At 43.2% G+C, this 23,196-nt stretch overlaps 1 protein-coding gene across 1 annotated transcript in view; it reads right to left on the reverse strand.

The window, feature by feature from the left end:
* ATP6V0D1 (ATPase H+ transporting V0 subunit d1) overlaps positions 1 to 23,196 on the reverse strand; it is a 347,395-nt gene that overhangs the window by 17,972 nt on the left and 306,227 nt on the right. Inside the window, exon 7 of the mRNA XM_044081376.1 lies at positions 20,206 to 20,283. Coding sequence (XP_043937311.1) covers positions 20,206 to 20,283 — 78 coding nt within the window. The remainder of the gene's footprint in view (positions 1 to 20,205; positions 20,284 to 23,196) is intronic.

Raw genomic sequence — 23,196 nt, forward strand, 5'->3', positions numbered from 1 at the left:
TCTTCGGCCGCTCATGGTCCGACTGCAATCTGAAGAAGCGCGTCGTTGGCAGCTTTGGACATATGCGGTCTGTCTTTATCTTTATGTTTTTTCAGAATGTCCGTAGTCAGATGTCTTACCGAAGCCATTTCTGGATAGTTAAACAGAGTACCAAAATAATTTGCAGCAAAAATAGACAGACGACGAACAGTTCGGGGGTTGAGTAAGGCACAAAACCGACAGCGAGGAAGTCGTGGTCTGGGCCTAAGTAAGGAATGCAGTACGAATGAAAATCTTTATGAGGTATTTGCTTTCCACAGGTAATACAATTGTTAACTTTTACTGACATCGGTTTAGAGCAAGAAAAAGGATCCCCAATGGGGTACTTGGCTTTTTTGAAGACTTCAGTTCTGAAATTCAAGAACAAAAATTTTAGGAGCTGGCCGACCGGCACTTGCGAATTGCTTCTGCTTCGGGCACCGCGTGGCAAGAAAGACTGATGTAATGGCATCAGCTGCATATTTTATACCCCTGCCGACCTGACATCATGGAAGAAGGGACAGTATCCAACACAGGGATCCAAGACTTTGATATTCAGGCCGGTTGAGGGCTACCTGCAGGCAGATAACCCAAATGTAATGACTGCAACAGTGAAATACGAAGAACATCTTGGTTGTATCTACTTTATGCTTAATGATGTAAATGAGTAGGTGGTCACATATCATCTGGGAGGGTACCCGTGTTATACAGGTCTGGGTGATTGTTGATAAGAATCCAGTCCAGGATACAGCCTTTGTAGTTGGACATATTTATTCTGGTGGGTGAGGATACAAGTTGGGTATAGCCGTGAAGATTTATATGGGTGGTGGGAGATTCAGAGGAACAAATGTTCCAGTCAATATTAACGTCTCCTAACACCATAGTTTCATGGGGATATGTGTTGGAAAGCCATTTGAGGAAGTCTTCTAGGGTATTTGCATTGCTGCCTGCGGGGATATACTATAGATTTATTTTTGTTAAGCTGTAGTTTGCTAACTAGGGCTTCTGCATTACTGAACAAGGGGGATTGCTGTGGGGCTAGAGTGACATCTATTGTGTTTCTAAACAGAACTGCTACTCCTCCACCTTTCCTGGTGTTTCGGTTTAGTCCGAGTATGTTGTATCCTGGTGGTATAACCTCATCATTTTTAGTTCCTGGTTTTAGCCATATATATGTGTGTGTGTGTGTGTGTGTGTGTGTGTGTGTGTGTGTGTGTGTGTGTGTGTGTGTGTGTGTGTGTGTGTGTGTATATATATATATATATATATATATATATACACACACACACACACACACACGTCTGTGTATGTAATGTGTGTGTGTAGATATATATATATATATATATATATATATATATATATATATATATATATATATATATATATATATATATATATATATATATATATATATATATAGAGAGAGAGAGAGAGAGAGATATATATGTATAAATAAATAAAACATATGCCCATAACATGTACTGGAGTCATACCTCAGCACCAATAGTCACAACCTCTTAGTGCAAGGGGATGTCATCTATGTATTGCAGGTATAAATGTGGAAGGTTGCTACAGTAACAGGGGTTGTGTTAACAGACATGTTGTGTGAGAAGTAATTTCTGATACTGACATGTATGCCATCAGTTACTGACAGACATCAGAAGATCATCGTAGTGAAGTACCACACAAATCACAGTAATGATCCTGTGGAATATAGCAGAGATATGACCAGTAAACGTGGACAGTCTGACATAATCTGGTCAGTGCAGAGGTATACACAGAACTCCTTAGTGCAAGACGCGTGTGGACCAAGCCTGACAAAGTGGATGTTTATAGCCTTGTAAATGGGGATTTCACAAAAATACTGGAATAGTTAAGCTCACACAGTTGATGCATTCACACACTCGTCTGTCCTAACACATATTAACCGGAGGAGCAGAGGTCCCAAGCCCACATACTTCACACTAGTTAGTGACATACATCTTTGCACCATCCCACTGCTTTTTCAGAAATACACAGCAGTTATGGTAGCCAGGCAACACTACATCTGACAAATATCTGGACATAACATCACACTAGGTAAATACACTGAGCTGCTAGGCATGTCACAAAGCACTGTGCAAACTACAGGCAGACTGCCACAACACTGACCAAGTTTCCTATGGGAGAATACACATGTACTTGCAAATATAGCAGGCATTACAGGCATGTAACAGACACCAGTGTAAAATGCATACCCACAACCTATCTGAACACAATCACATTATGGTAAGCCTACGTAATATTACAGTATACAGACTGTGTGAACAAAACCACCCTCATATGAGCCACTCACACAGTACATAAACTGGGCCAATACACAGTGTAGTCTGATGCCTGACTGTGGTAGAGGATATGTGTCAGTCTGGTCCTACAAACATGTATGCTGCTAAGGTTCCATAAACTGGAGAAGCATGCAACAACAGTCTGTACACAGGCCTAGTAACATTCACAATACACACTCTGTCAACAATCACTATAAGTACACAGTCCTCACTACTATACACACTACAACAGAATGTCCAGGTTTTGTCCGCAAATATAAGGCCTACTATACATAACATGTCTAGCAGTCTGATATCTCACTGGCTTGTTATCAGGTATGATGTCTAAATAATGATGTACTGTACATATGCACCTCTTACTGCATAACATATGGACAAAGGGTGACATACTTGGGGGACATAGGCACAAACACAGGGCCAAACTGACATATTGTTGTGATAAACTGAGAAATTTCCTGGTGTAACAGGGTTTGTGACATATCTCTTCTGAGGGATATGAAGTCAGTAACTCACATGGACGTCACCATGTACTGACTGCAGTCAAAAGAATATGCTACTCCATATCTAAAGTTAGAAAATGTGTAACACAACACATGTAAGACTCCAAACTCTGGACAGTCTGCAGATAGTCCTACAGGTGAGAGTTTCCTCAACCACATAACACTGTCATGCCAGACTTGAAATCATGTAGAACAGCCATATCCACACAAACCCTGTTAAACAAACATTAATTAAAATGTAGAACAGCAATACTTACATTCTGTCCCCATGTCTGGAACATCTCCCTCCTGTTTGTTGGCCTGTCTCCACAGTGTATGTTGTAAGAGGCATTTCCAACTACCCTCTGTGATGCTGTTTGTCAAACACCCACATGAAGTCCTGCTCACAGTGAAGGGGCCAACACCCACACGAAGTGCTTAGTTATAGGAGTGTGTTTCCATGCAACTGGCTACAGGAATGATACCACAGCTGTTCCACATGCAATTAGCAAGTGGGGGACTGCAATTCGTGCACAGGCCACCAGCTGATCATGAGCATCACTTACAAAATACAAGCTGCTGCCTATGCAAAACAGATGTACTTTTCCACATCCACCAGAGAGGGAGGAGAGAGACAAGTAAGAATGGAAGAGTGTAAGAGTAAGAGCCAAGCGTGTTTGTGTATGATCCGTGGGTGGAGAGTGGTATCTGGGTATTATAACAATTGCCTATATTGTTTGCTAATCCATACTGTCACATAGTAATTGCACATGGCTGTACACATTTACGGCTGAGATCATCTACAACAACCTTTACAGTGTTTGAAACCTGTTGGCCTTGTAATGTGGACAATGGGACATATAGGTCCTCAATATAATGATGTAGAAAAACTCACACTGCAATGGATCCTGTCAGTACACACTCACCCCAACACCCACACAGGATAATGATGACACATGCACAAACACACATTTACCAGTACTGAGTTTCAAACCCCTACCTGACTATGTACTGCTAATTCCAGTGTTATGCAGTTATTGAAAGCACCATGGGGCTTGCATGTTGTAGAGCTGTCCAAAGTTATCTTTGAAGGTGAGTGACATCAGCAACAGTGCTAAAAAAGGGATAAGGAAAGTGTAGTACATGTAAATGTCCACAAAAGCAGGTGTCAATGGAGACACACACACACACACTCCATCAGGGAAATGCACACATCATCACAGTTGGCAGGATCACGATTAGAAACCCTACCTAACTAGTTTGCTACACTACAGTATTTTGCAGTTATCACAAGCGCCATAGAGCTTATATGGCTGATACATGGTCAAAGGGTTATTTCAAGGTGAATGACATCAGCAGGTGTGCTAAAGTAGGCCACACACACACACACACACACACACACACACACACACACACACACACACACACACACTTGGCAGTACTGAGATGCATAGGTTCATTGCTTCGAGGTGTGTAGTAGGTGAATTGGTCTGACGGGAGTACAAGGCAAAGGGGATACCTTGGCATCAGGCCATATGATGATGGCCTCCAGTAAGGCTCAGGGGTGTAGTCCCTGGAGTGGTCCCCACAGGTGGGTATTGTATTCACCATCCACTCATCTGGGTTACTACTGTGGGTGGCCAGTGATGTGCACTGCTTCCCATGTATGTGATCTATATTCCCTAACATGGACAGTGTCTGGGTTGTGCACATGTCCCACATGCATGTTCTTTGACATATGGAAGTGTACTGGAGATCTCTGGGGCATGCTGTGTGTACAGATTGTTATCCTCCGATGTAGCATTCCTGACTTCATTTGGGGAGACCTGGCTATGGTGCTGAGGTCGTGCTTGCACCTACATTGACAGCATGATACAGGTATTCAGTGGAGTTAGTGGCATCTGTCCATACAGGGCATGTATATAAGGCATGGTATTTGCTTTGTGGGTTACATTTGCAGACTCTACAGTTGTTGCAGTTGTCCAGTGGGGAATACAGCAAAAGGACCATTGTAAGCATTTATTTGCCTACTGTAGGGATGGAACAGGATGCTGGATAGTACACACTCAGACAGGAGATGTTACACATCACAGTACTTTCTGATGTCAGTAGCACTGTTGTGGTCAACAGGCATGTAAGTCCACTGCAATCACACCATGGTTACTATCTGTGAGGCAATACCAATATAGTGGTTGTTGCCTAGCCAAGTGCATTTGTGTACGAGACATGGGTGGAGAGGGTTCTCTGAGTAATACAAGGGTTGCCTACATTGTTCACCAATCCATAATGTTACATGTAGGGCTATGGATTGTTTACACCAGCCTCTCTGGTGTTTGACATCTGCTGTCCGTGTAAGGTGGACATTGTGACATATAGTAGGTCCTCAATATAATAATTTAGCAAAACCCACCCCACAATGCATCATGTTATACAATCACAGCAGCCTCCACACAGGATACTGATCACACACACACTTGCCAGTACTGAGATTCAAACCCCTACCTAGCTATGTACTGCTACTACAGTGTACCACATTTATCGCATGCACCACGGAGCTTACTGGATGGATGTTGTCCCAAGGTACTTCTAAGTTGAGGAACATCACCAGCCCTTGTAAATACCGGCATTGGGTGATGTAGTAGGTGACAGATCCCAAAAATAATTTTACCCTAATCACACATTCACTTTTGCCAGGGTGAGGTTCAAACCTCTATCTAACAATCTTAAAGGACCATTATGTTACACATTTACCACATGCACCTCTGACATGACATGGTTTAGGGTTGGCAACAGGTACTTGTAAGGTGGATGATATCTGTAGGACTGCTAAAGTCAGGCTCTGAGATTTGTACTGGCTGTAAATTGGGCCAAAATCTTTGAGGTACACACATACATATGTACACACACACACACACACACACACACACACACACACACACACACACACACACACACACACACACACACACACACACACACACACACACACACACACACACACACACACACACACACTTGCCACAGATGAGATTCAAACCCATACCTGTGTAGTTACTGCTACTATATTGTTCTGCATTTATGGCATTTCAAGGTGACTGACATCAGCAGGCTTGCTAAAATAGGGCAATGGGAGGTGTAGTGACTGCGAATGGCCTTGAAATCATTAATCTGTACACACACACACACACACACACAACACACACACACACACACACACACACACACACAAAGTTGCCATGTCTGGGATTAGAACTACCTAACTAGTATGTTACACTATAGCATTACGCAGTTATCACATGCACCATGGAGATTATGTGGCTGATAATTGGCCAGAGGGTTATTTCAAGGTGACTGACATCAGCATGAGTGCTAACATGGGCTATGGGAAGTGCAGTATGTGTGAATGGGCCATAACCCATTCTCTGGAAACACACACACACTTAGTCACACCCAACTTTACATTTGACAGGACTGGGTATACAAATGCTAGATGAATACCGGATTTGTACTAGCATGTTACACAGTTATCACAAGCACCACAGACACTATAGGGCTGAGGGCTACCAAAAGCAAATGTCTACAGTGACTGACATTGGCACATCATGTGTGGTGGGTGGGACAGGCCTCATGATGGCAATCTCTTTGTCACTGTCTGTCTCTCTTCCCCACATCTGTGTGTGTGTGTGTGTATATGTTTGACTTATTATAGTGTGTTGGCCTTAGATATGTGTGAGTATCCCTATCCAATATGTGTGCAAAGCATGAATGGTGTGCAATGTGGTGTGCTTGCAGACATCTGCGATGGACGGATATGTGCAGTCCACTGTTTTTGTCAGACATGGGCTTCATTTCTCTAAGTGTAGGAGCAGCCCAGTATGACCGCCTGTATTGTGTGTGTGAATCCATTCCAGGAGGTTGTACTTAAGTGCAGGACTTTGTGTTCTACACCTACAGCTAGCAACCTGTTTCTGCAGGATATCTGTAGATAGGTTGACAATATGGAGTCACAATGGGCGAAAGATAGTGGGATTACTGTAACTATTGTTGTCTGTGTTGCTTGTGTTACATGGTTGGTGTTAGAGATATTCAGACATGTACTGTTTTACACTGTGATGTATTATGTCATCAACTACCAACAGATATACTTATTTGCTCACAATTATTTCTTGGGAAATACAAGATGAATGAAGCTGTGTCCAGTACTGTGGTCTGCAGCCTACATATTCTTGCACACATACCATTCTGGAGGGGTAGCTGCAGACACTTGCTGATGGATGTGTGTAAATGGTCCAGCACCTTGGTACTGTGGTGGCGGAGGATCCTCTGCTTGTACATCTATCGACATAACAGAATGTTCATATCCTGCTGTGGCCATACCTCTCTCAGCTGTACAAATTTACCCAGGTTACTCAGAGGCAGGGCTCATAAATCTGGTCAGTTCCCCTTCACATTCTGGTATACGAGCGGGTTTGTAGCCACCCATTACTGGCTTTGCAAGCAGGGGTAGTATGGGCACACAGAGTTTCAGACTTCACACACTCCATGGTGTTTATGCTTCTACAATCCCTCCCTCTGTTATTCTATCCTCTTCCTAACATTATGCGAGTGACATCTGCGAAGTATCCCTACAGTTGTTCCTTCATCCCAGTGTTATTTAGGGGTTCGTCCATAGTGCATGCAGTAGGACATGGTGGGCATGCTACTGGGATTTGTCGACATGGCCTTGCATTTGTGTTCTGTGGACTGTGTTATGTTGTTGGTTGGGACCCCAAGAGGTAACAGACATTGGCAGTACGGGTGAGGCACAGGCTTTTGAAAGAGGACTGTAGGGCATTTGGTAGTGATGCAGGCCATCTGTAGCAGGCCAGTGCATTCTGTCACTCCTACAGTTCCTGGCTGCGAGCCACTGGATTCTCCTGGGGTGACAGGGTAAGGGTGCGAGGTGTTAATGGCAAAAGTTCCTGTCCATATTAATCCACTGGTCTGGATGCTGGCAGGGTGCTACTTACAGCTAGGGACACACCTGCATAGGACACCTCTTCAGCATGCTGCATTCTGTGGGTATTTCCATACAGAAGTTGTGATCATACTGTACTCATTCCCAACAGCAGGGATATGACCTGTGATAAACCTGTGAATGATGGTCGAGTGTGCATCATGTGTGATATGGAGGCTTCTTGCAGCTGACTCACAGATATACCTGGGACATTCCCCTTATGCTACCTAGGCATTCTCTCATTACTTCATAACTGTGCCTTTTGTGGTTTGCCTGTGATTGGCCAGAATACATCAGTATTCCATACTACACGGACAATTAATGTGCTGCTATACAATTCCAAAGGTGTGGGCAGTTGACAGTTACATTTTATGTACTCTGTCTAGGGTACTTCCACCTGTGTACTTTGTGTATGTTTGGGCCCACATTCATGGCATGTCCATCTTTCAGATGGTGACAGATATTGACATCTGAACAATGAGTATGGATGACTGCTGAATTGGGGTTTGCTGGGATGCACAGTGGTTGGCACTGCAGTTGTCAGAACATGGCCCTGTCATTGACAGTACTGGCCATAGGCCATCAGGACACAGCCCTCCATGTCTACATTCTGACCACTTCCACACAATGTATAACACACAACCTAACACACAAAGCCCTGCATATTGTACACATGCAACAATCTAGCCTGTAAATTGGGCCAGCTTAGGTAATCTGTGCTCCACTGTTATCAACCCCACTTGTACATGTTACTGCATTTCTACATAGGATTGTGGGTGGGGGCACCGTGACAACTGCAAACACTTGCTATGACTGTACTGTTACTTCAGGTACTCTGTTGGTTTCCATTTTGTTTTGTATTCTGACATATCATGCAGACTAGAGACATATCAGTAGAGTACAGATCTTAGGTTTTATTGACCTAGATTTCAGTTTCAGACTTCATACTCTGCAGAACTAACATACAACTGCTTGACCTGTTGTAGTCTGTCTGTGTAGGTCTGGAGGGGGGCTGTTATCCATTGCCATTAATTGGAGGCCTTACTACAGCCTTTCTTTATGTCATCGACATCTGTCCTGCTGGCTGAGGCTGTTGTTTGGTATGTGAACCTCACTGACATGCATGTGTGTCCTATGGACACACATTTGGGCCACCACATGTACTGCAGTGGGATTTGTCACCTTGTCTAGTACTGCCTACTTTGTTGACACCAGTATTTATGTTTTCCATGTTGCCCACATAGGTGTCCACTATCTGCTGCCATCCCATTCAGACATCCAATTCCCTTGCATACTCACATCCATACCATAGCTACAACTAGCAGAACATACTACATTTAGCAACTGATAGGAAGAATGAGTTACTTGTGGCTGTGCCAGTACTGAGGATGGTGCGGGAGGGATGACTATGTCGGATGCACATACTACACTCCCTATGCATGGTAAAGCACAGGTAGCGTCATGTTAGGCATCCCTTTTACTGTATGTGCGAGTCAGAGAGAGGTGTCATTCCCTTGGTTCCTACCATGTCAGTGTATGTGCTATGCATTGCCTCTTTGCCAAAGCCTGGGCATACTGGGCACCCGCCTCCTTCTGCCTACATGGGCAGGCTCAGGCTGTTCCTCCTCTGAGTCACTTTGTGCCTGTGCTGGCCTTGGCAATGGTGGGAGCTGTGTGGCCCTGCCCCATGCTGTTCTGGCTGCAGCTGTTTCCACAGGATCATATGGTGTAGCATTGGCACATACAATGAAAATTTGTGTACATGTAGCTGGAGAGTACTGCATGGCTCCACTGGATATGTTCAGGCACCAGAACTATGACTTCAGCATCCCAAACACATGGTCTATTATGATTCTCATCTGTGCGTGTGCCTCATTATGGAGGTCCTGTTCTGGTGTGTGTGCATTTGTGATGGGTGTCATCAGCCACGGCATCCCCCACTAGGTGACCATATGGGATGTCCCCACTGGGAAATCTCTGGTACAGCTGTGTCATATGCCAGATGTGGGAGTCGTGATAGCTTCCAGGGCTACCAGCATATACATCCATTATAACGCCCTGGGCATCTCACATGACCTGGCAGTTGAGGGAGGGGAAACCCTTGTGGTTTATGTAGACCCCACCCCGTTCGCCAGGTGGTGCTTTGATGTTTATGTGCATGCAGTCTATAGCACCCACTACCTCAGGGTATTCTGCTATTTGGTGGAAGAGATGCATATTGCTGGTCAATGCCTCACGGGTGTTGAGGAAATATATGTACTCACTGGCATGTGCTGACATGGCATCCAGGAACTGGGGGAGTACCCTGGATGCTGATGCCTGTGAGATCCCCATGACATCCACAAGTTGGCCTTTGGAAGGTACCTGTGGCTAATATTCTTAAGCCTACACATACCTTGGTATCCACTGGAATGGGTTCCCCTCTGTGTGTGAGGCGTGGCCAGCACAGCTCATCAATTTGCTGTAGGATGCCCCTGTCCACCCTACAGCGCTCCACTATCTCCAGCTCATGTAGCCTCTGGTGGATTACCCTGGGTCTGTACAATCTTCTCCTCACTGTGGGATGGTCATCAGCATTCACATCCTCACCACCCTCAGCCATGGTCATCGGCATTCACATCCTCACCATCCTCAGCCTCTTCCACATACTGATGTACGAGAGTTTTGTCAGGTAAAATTTCACCGTCTGTGTACACTGGTAGTGTAGAGTTTGTGGGAAAAACCAGAGTGAAAGGTGTTTGCATAGTTTATAGTAGTAGTGTGCTGGGTTGGACTGGGCTGCTGCCTATGTAACTGGCTGATTCTGATACATTTCACCTGCCAGCTATGCTAGTTCTCCTTGATTACCTCCCTACTGCTGTTTTCCCTTCCCACTGCCTTCTCGTTTATGCCCCGAGGCGTGCCTCACATACCCAGTGCTCAGATGTGAACAGAGCTGCTATTTCCGTTTTTTTTTTTTTTTAAACCCGGTGTGCAGCACGCACACCCGTTTAGGCAATGTAAACACTGCTAGGCAGCCTCAGACACACCCACTTCCTTAGCTGTGCTTAGCTAAGGGCAAAATCGGGCCGCAGAGCTCCAATAAGCTTACAGCATGCATGACACTCCCCCTTATGAGGTCATCTGCCTCTTAGGCTTGTACCATGGTGTTGCTGTACTTACACGGATGGGTGCTAGCTAACACTGAGGGGAAATCTGTGATTCAGTATTAATACCCTCATTTGCATACAACTGACTGCTAATGCATAGCTACAAGACTGACACTCACCCTTCCCACTTAGCAACCACTATTCAATGGTACTGTTGTCTTCTGCATGCCATTGACTATTATGGCAGAATGCGGATTTTGGTTTAAAAGCTTATTTCCAACTTTTTAATTTTTTTTTATTTTCGGGCCGGTCCCATTTGCGCACCGCTGCCCTACGCTTAAACTGCCGAAATTGGCCACAAAAAAAAAAGACATAAATAAAAGTTATTTTTTTATAATTTTGCAACTATTTACCATGCCAATGTTCATCTATTTGGCCATTGGCATGCCTACTACATTGAATACATGCTTTCTTTGGAGCTGTCATGCCTCCATTTTATAATTTGCAGAAATGTATTCGGTTAGTAGCCGAATACATTTCTGGAGGTTACACTATTCCTGCACAAACACTTGCCTGCTTCTTGGATCACTAATTCACCTCATTTGCATGGTTTTCACCTGCAAATGGGGTAATTAGCAAACAGGAGCTGTGTCCGTGCAAGAATAGTGTAGGAGTGCTCATGCATGTCCCGGGAGCACATTCCTGGATTGCTCGTCAGCCATACTGTGTGCAGCAGCTCTTGCACTATTCCTGCACACTGTGCAGAGCTTGCTGGATCCTGGGGAATACATTTTTAGTGCTATTTTAAAGGATTTTGGGTGGTCAATTTGGGTTACTTCAGATGGTAGTTTATTCCAAAGTTTGGCTACGGAGTGGGAGAACAGGCATCGATCGGCTCTTTTGTTACTGTGAGCATGGATTTACAGGAAGATCTTAGTGTTCTAGTAGGGGTATATGTTTGTAGTATTGCTTTGAGAGCTGGGCATGCATTAGGTTTACTGGTAAGTTTGTTTGCTAAGGTTAGTTGGGTATATTTTAGATGGTGGGAGAATTCTAGCCATTTTAGTTCTGTGATTGCTAGGCAGTAATGAGAATGGTATGTTTTTTCAGAGGTGAATTTGGCTATTTTATTGTAGCAGGATTGTAGTTTATTACGAAGGGTTGCGTAAAGATTGGTAAAATTGGCACTACCACATAGGAGGGAAGGGATAAGTAGGGTTTTAACTAGTTTTATTATGGTATACTTATCCACGAAGAGCTTACGGCGATATAGTTTGCCTAGTCTAAAATGGGTTTTCTTTATTACATTCAGGATGTGTGGTTCATAGGTGAGTTTATCTATTATTATGCCTAGTAGTTTGGCTGTGTTTACTAGTTCTATTTCTGTGCTGTCTTTTGCAAGGATTTTGAAGTCAGTGTCAGGTGATTCTGAGAAAATAGTAAAAGTTTGGTCTTTTGGGGGGTTTAGCATAAGTTGTGCATTAATTATGCCATGATTCAATAGAAGTACAGGCCTATTGTGCGACTGTGAGGAGATCTTGGAGGTTGATATCAGAGTTGAATCGTCCGCATATTGGATGAGATTCTGGATTTGGGGGGCTTTGTGCAGGTCACCGATAAAAATATTAAACATTAGTGGACCTAAAATGGATCCCTGTGGTACTCCTACATTGTTGGGTTGGTATTCAGATTGTAAATTTAGCCATCTTACTGACTGCTCCCTGTTCTGTAAGGGAGATGAAAACCAGTTTAGGGATCTTGTGGCGCAGCCTAGTTTTGATAGCTGACTTAATAGCTTTGTATGTCAGACTGTATCAAATGCCTTAGATATGTCCAGTAGGATTACAGAGATAGATATCCCGTATCTAAGGCTTTGTTGATGGTGTCAGTGAAGGAGAGAAGGGCAGTGATAGTGCTATGGCCTGGCCAGAAAGCGGGTTGGGTGGGGGACAGAAGAGCATTACAAGAGAGGTGGTTAAGCAGTTGTGAGTGAACACATTTTTTCAAGAATTTTGATAGAGGGGAGAGTATAGAGACAGGGTGGCAGTTAAGACCATGGGAGTTTCCTCCTTTATGTAGTGGGGTAATGATAGATTTTTTTCCATAGAAGAGGAACATACGATTCAAAGAGAGCGATTTATAAGGATTGCGACTGAGTAAGCTATTACGGTAGCAGTCAGTTGCAGGTATTCTGTGGGGAAGTTTATCTGCAGATAGTGAGCAAGGTTTGAGTTGTTTTAAGAGTTTCAGGATTAGGGAGGTGGGTACAGGTTGGATAGTGAAAGAGTTGGCTGTTTGAGAATGAATATACTCTATAGGGGAGGAGGTGTGTTCAGTTGGTTGGGGTGGGTGAGAGTTAAGAGTGCAATCTTTGAGTAGCTTTTGAATGGTGGAAATGAAGCGGGTATTAAAATCTTCAGAAATTTGTTAAGGTTTTTTTTTCTGGTGCTGGGGATGGGTTTTGGATTGTGTCTGGGTTTAGAAGAGAGGAGACAGATTTCCAAAAATTTTTGGGATTGTTGTGTGAGGTAGTTTAGTGGAAAAGTAATTCTTTTTGTACTGAATCACTAGCTTTTTTGTTTTGTTACGGAGTTGTTTGCAGTAAAGTTCATTTTGTTTTGTTCCATCTTTCAGCCATGTTTTCCAGGCTTTGTTTCTGAGACTGATATTTTGTTTAGTTTGTTCTGTTAACCACAGGGCATGGTTAGTTTTGGTCCTTTTTGTACGCATTGGAGCTAGGCTATTTAAAGTATCTAAAAAGCGTTTGGTACTATAGTCAACGGCTTCGTCTAAGGGGTGTATTTTTAATGGATTTCAGTTTTGACAGTTTAGGATACTTATAAACTTATATGGATCAAAGTGGGCAAGGTTCCTTGATGTTCTATATGTGTGTGTTTTAAATGTATGAGGAAGAGACCTATAGGTATATGTAGGGAGATGGTCACGCAGTGTGTTTGGTAAGGTGCCTGAGTTTGAATACTGCACTTGATGCAGAGAGCTGCATCTGGAAATACTGTGCGTGTACCCTGTTATCCCCCCCCCTCCCAGTGAACGTCCCCCCACAGGTGCCAGTGGTGAGGATTGAGGCTCCTTGACTACAGGTCCAGTGGTGGGTCATCACAACATCAATAAGATTAAATATTAAAAAAAAAAAAAAACATGCCAGAATCTTTGGCAACCAACACCCACCATCATAGGTAATTTCCACCTAGCTGCAACACAGGTGAAGCACCCACTGCCTACCTTACAAACCACTGTCATGGGAGACGAACACTACACAGTCATGAGAACTAAGGCTGTCAAGCAGCTGTTACATGCCTGGGAGACCTAGAAAGTGAATATGAGGAGAAGAAACAGTTTAGCAGCTGATCATTTTGTACAGCACACTCACTCATGTCTTCTATAATTTTTGGGGTTGTCATGGGCAGTGAACAAAAATTCAGATTGGATGACAAATATTCTACAAGGCATTGTGTGCATTTTGACCAAACATGACCCAATTCCTGAAGGATATAGTAAAGAAATGAGAGAGAAGGCTAGAATATCTTGAACTGTATTAGCAGATACTATATGCCTCTCAGACCCCGGAGTTAAATGAATACATTTCTGTTAACAGTTTATTACAACTAAGGCATTAAACCTGTAACGTATTGTCTATAATTGACTACTTATGATATTTTGTCACTGTGGCTGTATTTTAATGTCACAAAGTTTTTTTTTTTTATATTTTTATATGTTTTGAATTTCAAACAGCAAGTTCTGAAATATTAGCATTTTTTGAGGTGACAGTCTCATTCTTGGAGAGGTTTTCATTTGTCAGATTACACTGGTTATTTAAACCAAAATTGAGTCAGTCTATACAGTTCAGATGAAGTTCTTAGAGTAGAATGAAAGTGCTTAACTCTTGCGATTTATTTATTTATCTTGAATAAATTTCCACTGGTTACACATTTAAATTGGTTCTTGGAAGGTACAACCACAGCATTTTTTGTATTGTTTGTTTGATTACATTGTGAAGCACTTTTTTTTTTAACTCATCGGTCATTTTCCCCCTAGCTGCTACACAGGTGGAGAACCTGACATCTACCTTACAAACCACTGTCATGAGACACAGCACTATATAATCAAGAGAACTAAGGTGGTAAAGCACAGCAGTTATTACATGCTTAGGAGACTTGGCAGGTGAATCTAAAGAGAAAGAAAAGTTCAGCAGCTAATAATTTTGTACAGGAGACTCACTCACATCTTTTACAATTTTTGGTGTTGCCATGGGCACTGAACAAAAATGGACTGCTTTACAGACTGGAAAATATTCTACAAGACACTGTCTTGACCAAAGACCATCTGTTCCTTCTTTTCTGTTAGTGGATGTTTAGTTTCCCGACTCTGATGACATTACTGCGTCTATTGCTAGGACCCGATTCCTGAAAGAAACAGTAAAGATCCTTTGCGTATGCTTTTTGAAAGAGGAGAACAGGGAGACAGACAAAACTCAAACTCTGTCTTTTCATCTGTGCAGATGCTGTAATGGCTACATGGAACGTCACTGTGGAAGTTATAAGCAGAACCTCCTTACAGCTTTCCTGTGTAGAAAGAGTATACAATTAGCCTTTTCAAAAAAGTGTGAGTCATAAGTGATATAAGGAACAATAAAGTACTGGGCAAACAGTTAAAATTGCCAACATGAGAGTCATATTGCCTCACCTTTTTAACGTGTAGTATTCTTTCCTGGACAAAGGAAGGAAGCCAGGTTCTGTGGCCTCTTATGTTGTGCAGAACAATTAACATATTGGAAATCTATGAATCAGAAACTGCAGGCTCCCCTAATGTGATGTCATTTTGATAGTAAAAGGTTAAAACCTTTGGTATTTCTTACTACATAAGTGGTATCATTCAAGGTTCTGGGGGGCGGTGGGATTTCCAAAGGGTCTGTAGAATCCTGCACCAAAACTTATTTAGACACTTTCTGGGGAATGGCAAAGATGATCAGCTGAGGAAGAGGTGACCAGTATCCTTACAGCATCCTCAAGGGGGATTATTACCACCACTAGGCACTGCAAGGGCAGAAACTATGAAGTGTGGCTCACACAATAGTGAGGGTATGCTAGATGAAAAGGCAAAAAGCAGGCTTGCGTCACTTGGTAAATATGCGCCCATGTGTACAGTTACGGCAGGTAGGTGCAGCTGGAACCAGTCTAGTCCATTCTATATTTATTGTATGATGTTCCTGTAAATTTACTTTGTCATGTTCCCCCATAAAAGATAAAGTTTTCTAAAGTTTACATGCTATAAGAAGGCTTCACTACATGCAATGTAAAGTCATGTACATGGACATCTGCTGCCACTTTTTTGTAGTGGGGACTTTAAAGGGATCAGTGTTTAGCCCTACATCTGTTATAGGGGAACACTGTCCCGAGTCTTATACCCAAACTATTTATTTTACATTTGTTTACTGGGAAAGTCCAACTGGATATATGTCCATTTTCAGCGGAGGCCCGGGGAGAAAAGCTCCAGAAAGCAGAGTACAAATACATTATGAATAATGGAAACATTTAGAGATAAGTATAATATGCAGTTTTCAGTAGGGTTACAAACTTAGATAAAACATAGTAGACATCAAAATCATGCGGCTTCAGTTTCAGACAATAGTACACGCAGTTATGGGCCAAGTCTCATCAAGAATTCATACACTTATTAGAGTACATGATTGAAATGCTTAGGGAGAGTTTGCAGGAACAGTGGGTGGTGATTAGTCGGGGTTTAAACAGGGACATTGCCAATGCTGTTGAAGTGTAGTTTGAGGCTTTTTTTGAAATGGGTTAAGGAGGATTGGTGAGTAAATTCAGCAGGTAGCATATTCCAAGTTTTGCTGAATGAGTTGGCGAATAGAGTCCCCAGCCACATTTCTGCTCTTAGTTGTTTGTAACAGAAGTTTGTCAGCAGAGCTTAGTGACCTCAGGTGGCTGTATGGTTTGATGATCTTATTTAGTGCTGGTGTGTTTTCGGGTTGATATAGCATTTTGTGGGCTATTACAATCTGAGAAGACTGGGCCACTCCAGCCATCCTAGCTGAGTTAGGTTGATACAATGGTGGGTCCTAGAGGTAGCACCTGTATCAAATCTAGCAATATGGTTGTAACAGCAAGTTTGGTACGGCTGGCTTGATTCAGGTTAGTGAAGAGGTGGGATGCACAAAGGAGGGTAGAAAGTAGGTGGGACCGAGCGATAGTGGTTCTTGCAAAAGGAGTGAGGAAGGGTTTGATCCTGTATAGGGAGCCCAGTTTTTTGTTGACAGATTTGATGGTTTGATTGACATGGATATCATATTTTAGGGCGTTATTGACTGTGACGCCCAGGAGTTTTGTGTGAGTATCTGGGGATATAATTGTGCCATTTTTGGAACTTCTAGTGAAGAATGGTGAGGAGGATTTGCAAGTGGGGGAAAAGATGAGCAGTTTAATTTTGTTGGGGTTTAATAGAAGCTGACTGTTTGGGAACCATTTTTCTACATCATTGAAAGTATTCTGGGTTAGGGTCATAAGCTCACTTGAGGAGGAGGCGGTACATATTAAAGTAGAGTCGCCTGTGCACTGGATATGCAGGTTGCCTTGGGAGTGAGGGTGGGTAAGTCATTGACAAAGACTGAGAAGAGTAGTGGTCCTAGCATGGAGCCTTGGGGGACTCCTAGAGTAATGGGTAGATATGTGGCTACGGTATTCTGCCATAAAACTGCTAGTTGTCTATCAGACAGGTAATAGTGGAACCATTTACTAGAGCTACTATTCAGTGACAGTTCCTTCAGGGTACAGAGAAGCAGTTGGTGACTGACCATATCAAAGACCTTAGAGAGATCTAGGAAGAGAGCAGAGGTAAGTTTGTTATTGTTTTGGTTGATGTTGATAAAAAAGGATAGAAGGGCTGATGTGGTGCTGTGGTGTGGCCTAAAACCATGCTGACAGTTGGCCAGTAGTTTATTTTGGGTGAGATAGTACATTAATTGGTTGTGGACTCAGTTTTCCATAATTCTAGCCAATGGTGATAGTATGGTTATTGGTCGAAAGTTTGAGAAGTGGGCTTTAGTCTGTTAACTGGAGATCGGACGGTGGATGTAGATACAGGTTGGAAGGCGAAAGGGAGTAGGGTAGTGGTTGTGGAGGAGTTTTGAAAGGAGCTGGTGGGGGGTAGTTGGCTGGCTAGAGATTGGAGGGTTTTGGTAAAGAAAATTGTTAATGATGTAGCAGTTTCCTCTGGAGTTTTAAGGTCGCAAGTTGAGGGGGTGGGGGTGGAGGTTTGGCCAGGGTGGAGCAGTTTTGTTTATGCCTGCCCAAAATTTCTGAGGTTTGTTCTGGTGTTTTTTGCTGAAGTTGCTGATAGAAGTTTTGTTTGTCTAACAGTGTGGCTTTCTTGGTATCATTCCTTAGTTGTCGAAATTTAATATGGTCAAGTGGGTCTTTGAGGTGCGCCATTTGTCCCATGCTTTATTTCTTGCTATGATTTTGGTTACTTTAGAAAGACAGGGGGTGGTCTTAGTTTTGGCTCTGAGGGTGCGGATAGGAGCATGGGAATCTAGAATGGAGAGGAATATAGGCTACAGCATCATCTAGTGGAAGTTCTTTAAGTATGGTCCAATTGCATGCCTTGAGTTCATTCTGAAAGTCAATGGAGTTAAAGTTCTTACTGTTTCTGACAGATTTAGAGAGAACTTGGTGGTGGTTATCTACTTTATGCTTAATGATGTAAGTGAGTAGGTGGTCACGTATATCATCTGGGAGGGTACCAGTGTTATACAGGTCTGGGTGACTGCTGATAAGAATCCAGTCCAGCATACTGCCTTTGTAGTTGGATTAATTTATTCTGGTGGGTGAGGATATAACTTGGTTATAACCGTGAAGGTTTATATGGGTGGTGGGAAATTCGGAACAATTGTTCCAGTCAATATTGTCTCCTAACACCATAGTTTCATGTGTTGGAAAGCCATTGGAGGAAATCTTCTAGGGTATTTGCATTGTTGCCTGGGGGGGGGGGGGGGATATAAATGCAGGCAATAAATATAGACTTACTTTTGTTAAGCTGTAGTTTGCTAACTAGGGCTTCTGCATTACTGAACAAGGGGGGTTGTTGTGGGGCTAGTGTGACATCTATTGTGTTTTTAAACAGAAATGCTACTCCTCCACCTTTCCTGGTGTTTCGGTCTAGTCTAAGCATGTTGTACCCTGGTGGGATAACCTCATCATTTTTAGTTCCTGGTTTTAGCCAGGTTCTGTAAGACGTAGCACATCAGGTGAGTAGGTAGCTAGAAGGGCATGAAGATTATGGACCTTGTTGTTAACATTCCTGATGTTTAGGTGACAGTTAGGGGACCTTGAATTTGACCATATGTTGAAGGTGGTAGTGGGCTGGCAGCTTGTGGGAAGGGTGGGTCCGGGGTTAGGGTGGATGTCCCCATCCCTCATCAGAATAAATTGTACAGTGATTATTAGTTTTAGTGCTTTACTTATTTTATGATAATATCTAGTTTTGGAGGAGATGGACCATGGCCTAGTTAGTTGGTGGTTGTAAAAAGTGGAGAGGACAGGTTTGTAGTGAGCCAGGGGTTGGTCTGATTCACTCAAGGTGGGAGCAGAGATGGTATGAGATATGGGGTGGTGAAAGCAAAGATAGGGCTGATTTTCATAGATGGTGAGGAGATATAGCCCAGGCAACATAATTGGTCTCATCTTGATAGTAGAGGTACTTGGTAAGGAATGTGGGTGGAGACTACTAACATGATCACAACAAGGTAAAGAAAACAGTGTTCGAAGCAAGTTTTATCTAGGATCTGCCATGGACTGAGGAAGGGGAAAAGAAGTACTTCTGAGTATCTCATGGTTCAGGTACTGTTGTGGACATGCGCACTATACTTTCTCCTACTGGAACAGAAGTGGCCAGCAGGAAGGCAAAAGACATCATGGGAAATGGTCAGCTCTGAGCAGCATTAGAGCTGGATACCTTAGGCTTTGAAAGTAATGTGTTCAAGTCTTCATGTCACACATCATTTGAGTGATAATCCTCTAAATATTCCTCCTCACCCACCTCATCCACACAACCTTCTCCAATGTCTCCAGTGCCTACATCCAAATGACCCATTCATTCCTCCCTTCAGGAATTGTTTTGCATACTTTTACTGCAAGTATTTATACATTTACTAAGGAAAAGAAAACACATTTTTCCAAGCACGCTCAAAAACTAAGAGCAATCTACATAGTCAAGTGCACCTCAATTATACAAGGTAAAAAAGACTGTGTTTAATGGTTCCTTACCTCATGCTCAAAGAATCGATCTTCTAGGGTCTTGTCTCCTGGATTGCTGCCAGCTCCCTCAAACAGCAATTTATACTCCTGCATTAAAACGCAAAAAAATTAAGAAATCAAGAACACTGAAAAAAATTAAACATACCTCTGCATAATGCTCTTCAGATTAACAATGTAACTCCTGGAGATGTCAAAAAAGACCCTAATGTATGCCCCTTAAATAGACAGACACTTTTTTTAAAGTTTCTTGTTGTACATCTATTTCTACTAAACAATGAAGTATGCTGAATGTATACCTCGTACATTACAAGAAGTAAGACAAGATTATGGATATAACGCCAAACAAAATGTCTCTATTAGGTTCATGGGGTCTAAAAAAAAAACTTCTGATTAATAAAATGGACTTACGTTTGGCTTATATTTAGTTCTAGTGACTCCTTTATTCCTCCCCATGAGTAACTTAGCAGCAAAACTACTAGCAAATCAACTCAGATTACAGGTGTACAACGAATAGTCATACATATCCTCACAAAACAAAATCTTTTCTTACCCTGGGGGCTGTGGTGAGACCAAAGGGCAAAAATCTGAATTGATAATGACTGGCTTCAAGCCAGAAGCATAACTACCTTCTGGATCGCCTGTTTATATCTTTATGTGATAATATGCATCCTGAGGTCTAGTGAGCATATCCAATCATCCTTGCCCAAAAAGGGTAGAACGGACTAAACTGTGAACCTCTGGAACTTTGTATATCGAACTGCTTTGTCCAAGTCACCGAGATCCAAAATTGTTCTCCAGTCTCATTTTCTTTGGTACTAAAAAGAATCTAGAGTAAGTTCTGGATTCTATCTGGTCTGACGGGACTTTTTGGATGACTCGTTTTCTAGCGGCTTTTATATTTGAAGTGCTGCTTGTTCCCAAGGAATGGGTGGAACACTGGGGATTTCTCTTCAGATTGGAGATGAAAGGGAAAAGGATATTATATAACCACTGGAAATGATTCTCTATAATCAAGTATCTACCTCTAGCCAGGCTCTCTGGTGCGTGACTAATGACCCCAGAGGAGGACAATCTGGCCTCCTTTCAGGAGTGCTAAAAGGGTCCATCATAAAACAAATCACTGAGCCCTTGTTTTTGTGGGCATCCTCTGCTGTAAGGGTGGCGTCTACCATTGGAGCTCCCCCTGCCCTTAGGGAAACCTCCTCCATGTGTGTCCTGGATAGGGTCCTGGGACTTCTTAAACCACATTTTTCCCAGAACCTCATTGATTGATGGAGAAGGATCTTTGAGGCGTGAAAAAAAAGTACACTCACAGCAGACAGGGTCTTTCTATCCTTTTTGCACCTAGATAATGCATCTTTAACTTTGGGGCCAAATAAAGACATACCTTCAAAGGGAACATTGATGAACAAAGACTTGAAGGGGTCCACAAAAATTACATAAACTTATCCAGGCTGTGCCTCCTTATGGAAACGCAGGAACCTGCTGCCCTTAAGTTTCCTTTGACCAAGGTCAAAATTAGCCTCATAGAAGAATTGGAAAATGATTGCAGGGTAGCCAACTGACAAGTCACAGAGTCCTGTACCTAATCAGAACCGGATCCTGAAAGGGTGCAGTTCAGAGACCTTAAGGTGAAGTTCGCTGAAGCATAGACACGCTTCCCAGACCTGTCCATCGCCTGAGACTCCTTGCTTGGTGGATGGACAGTGGAAGTCTCATCAGGCAAGTTCCTTTTTAGTGACAGTCACCACAACCATGCCATTAACAGGCACCCCTTTTGCCCACAGAACTGTTTATCTTCCAGTGCTGTCACAACTGTATCCAGTCTCCTGGGGATTGGTTCAAAGTTGTCTGGGGCCATCCATGCCTGCAGAGAGAGATCAACTCTATGAGCTCATCGGTGGGTGGAGTCACCCAGGAATTAGATGGGCCAGTACCAAACACCTCCAGCAATACAGACTCCTTGGAAGGATTGCTGAGCTTCCAGCCACCTCTCTGCTTTAGGATTTCAAGAATGTCTCCGAACTGCACATCTTCAGGAGGTGACAAGTGGGGACCCTTCAACTTCATCAAAGTCTATCTTCTGTGATGGACTCCTCCAGGGAGTCTAAGTACTTCCTCTTGCACATTCTCTTCTTAGGGACATCCTCAGTGGGATGCTCAGGGAAGGTATCAGAAGAGGTCAGAACAACCTGCTAGGAATCCTGGGGTTTTGGTACCAGCTGTCCCTGTAGAGGGGATAGATGAAACTCCAAGCAAATAGATGGCAAGCCTGCAAGACTGAGGATCCAAGGGGAAGGGAACCATCTTTGTCATGGATACAGAAAAGGCTCTCCATGACCTCAAAGCCAGACATCCCCCCCGCCCAGAGAGGAATACAAACCCAGATCCGAAAGGGCAAGTCTTTGGACCGTAGTCACTCTCCCTGTTCTGAGGAGAACTCCTACAAGGCCAAAGTCGGAACCGAACTAACCCATGCCAATACTCCAAGGTATAGAGATGGCGTCTCCAAAAACTTCAGAGTCGACTGTGGCACCCCACATCAGACAGGGTAGCCCTGGCTCCGAGAGCTCTCCAGATCTGACAGAACAAAAGAGTTCAGAGCAAGCTTTGGCTCAGAGGGTAAAGAAATTCTCGGATCGCATGCAGACTGACCCAAACGACTTGGATCCGAAAACTCTAAGACTGAGTAGGGAGTCAGAAGAGGAACTTACAAAAGGGGTTTAGTGGAAGATCAGGATCTCCTGACCTAGTGGGATAGGAATATAGGAATAGACAGGATACTTGACATGCTCTGCACCTTCTGTAAGGCTCCTGGAAGAACGAGTGGACACTAAGGAAGAAGACCTAGGCCTCTGTAAAAAAAAAAAAAAAAAAAAGGGGGGGGGGTGGGACCCTGGAAAGAACAGGGTCAACTGACAGACAGTATCTAGTTCTTGAAGGAGCTTTGGCTCAAAAGTCAAATCAGAATTTCAGCATTGGATCTGAAGAAGTCTGATT

Source organism: Protopterus annectens, chromosome 8.part0 (assembly GCF_019279795.1).
Source record: "Protopterus annectens isolate FY-2018-M chromosome 8.part0, PAN1.0, whole genome shotgun sequence".
Taxonomy (NCBI): domain Eukaryota; kingdom Metazoa; phylum Chordata; order Ceratodontiformes; family Protopteridae; genus Protopterus; species Protopterus annectens.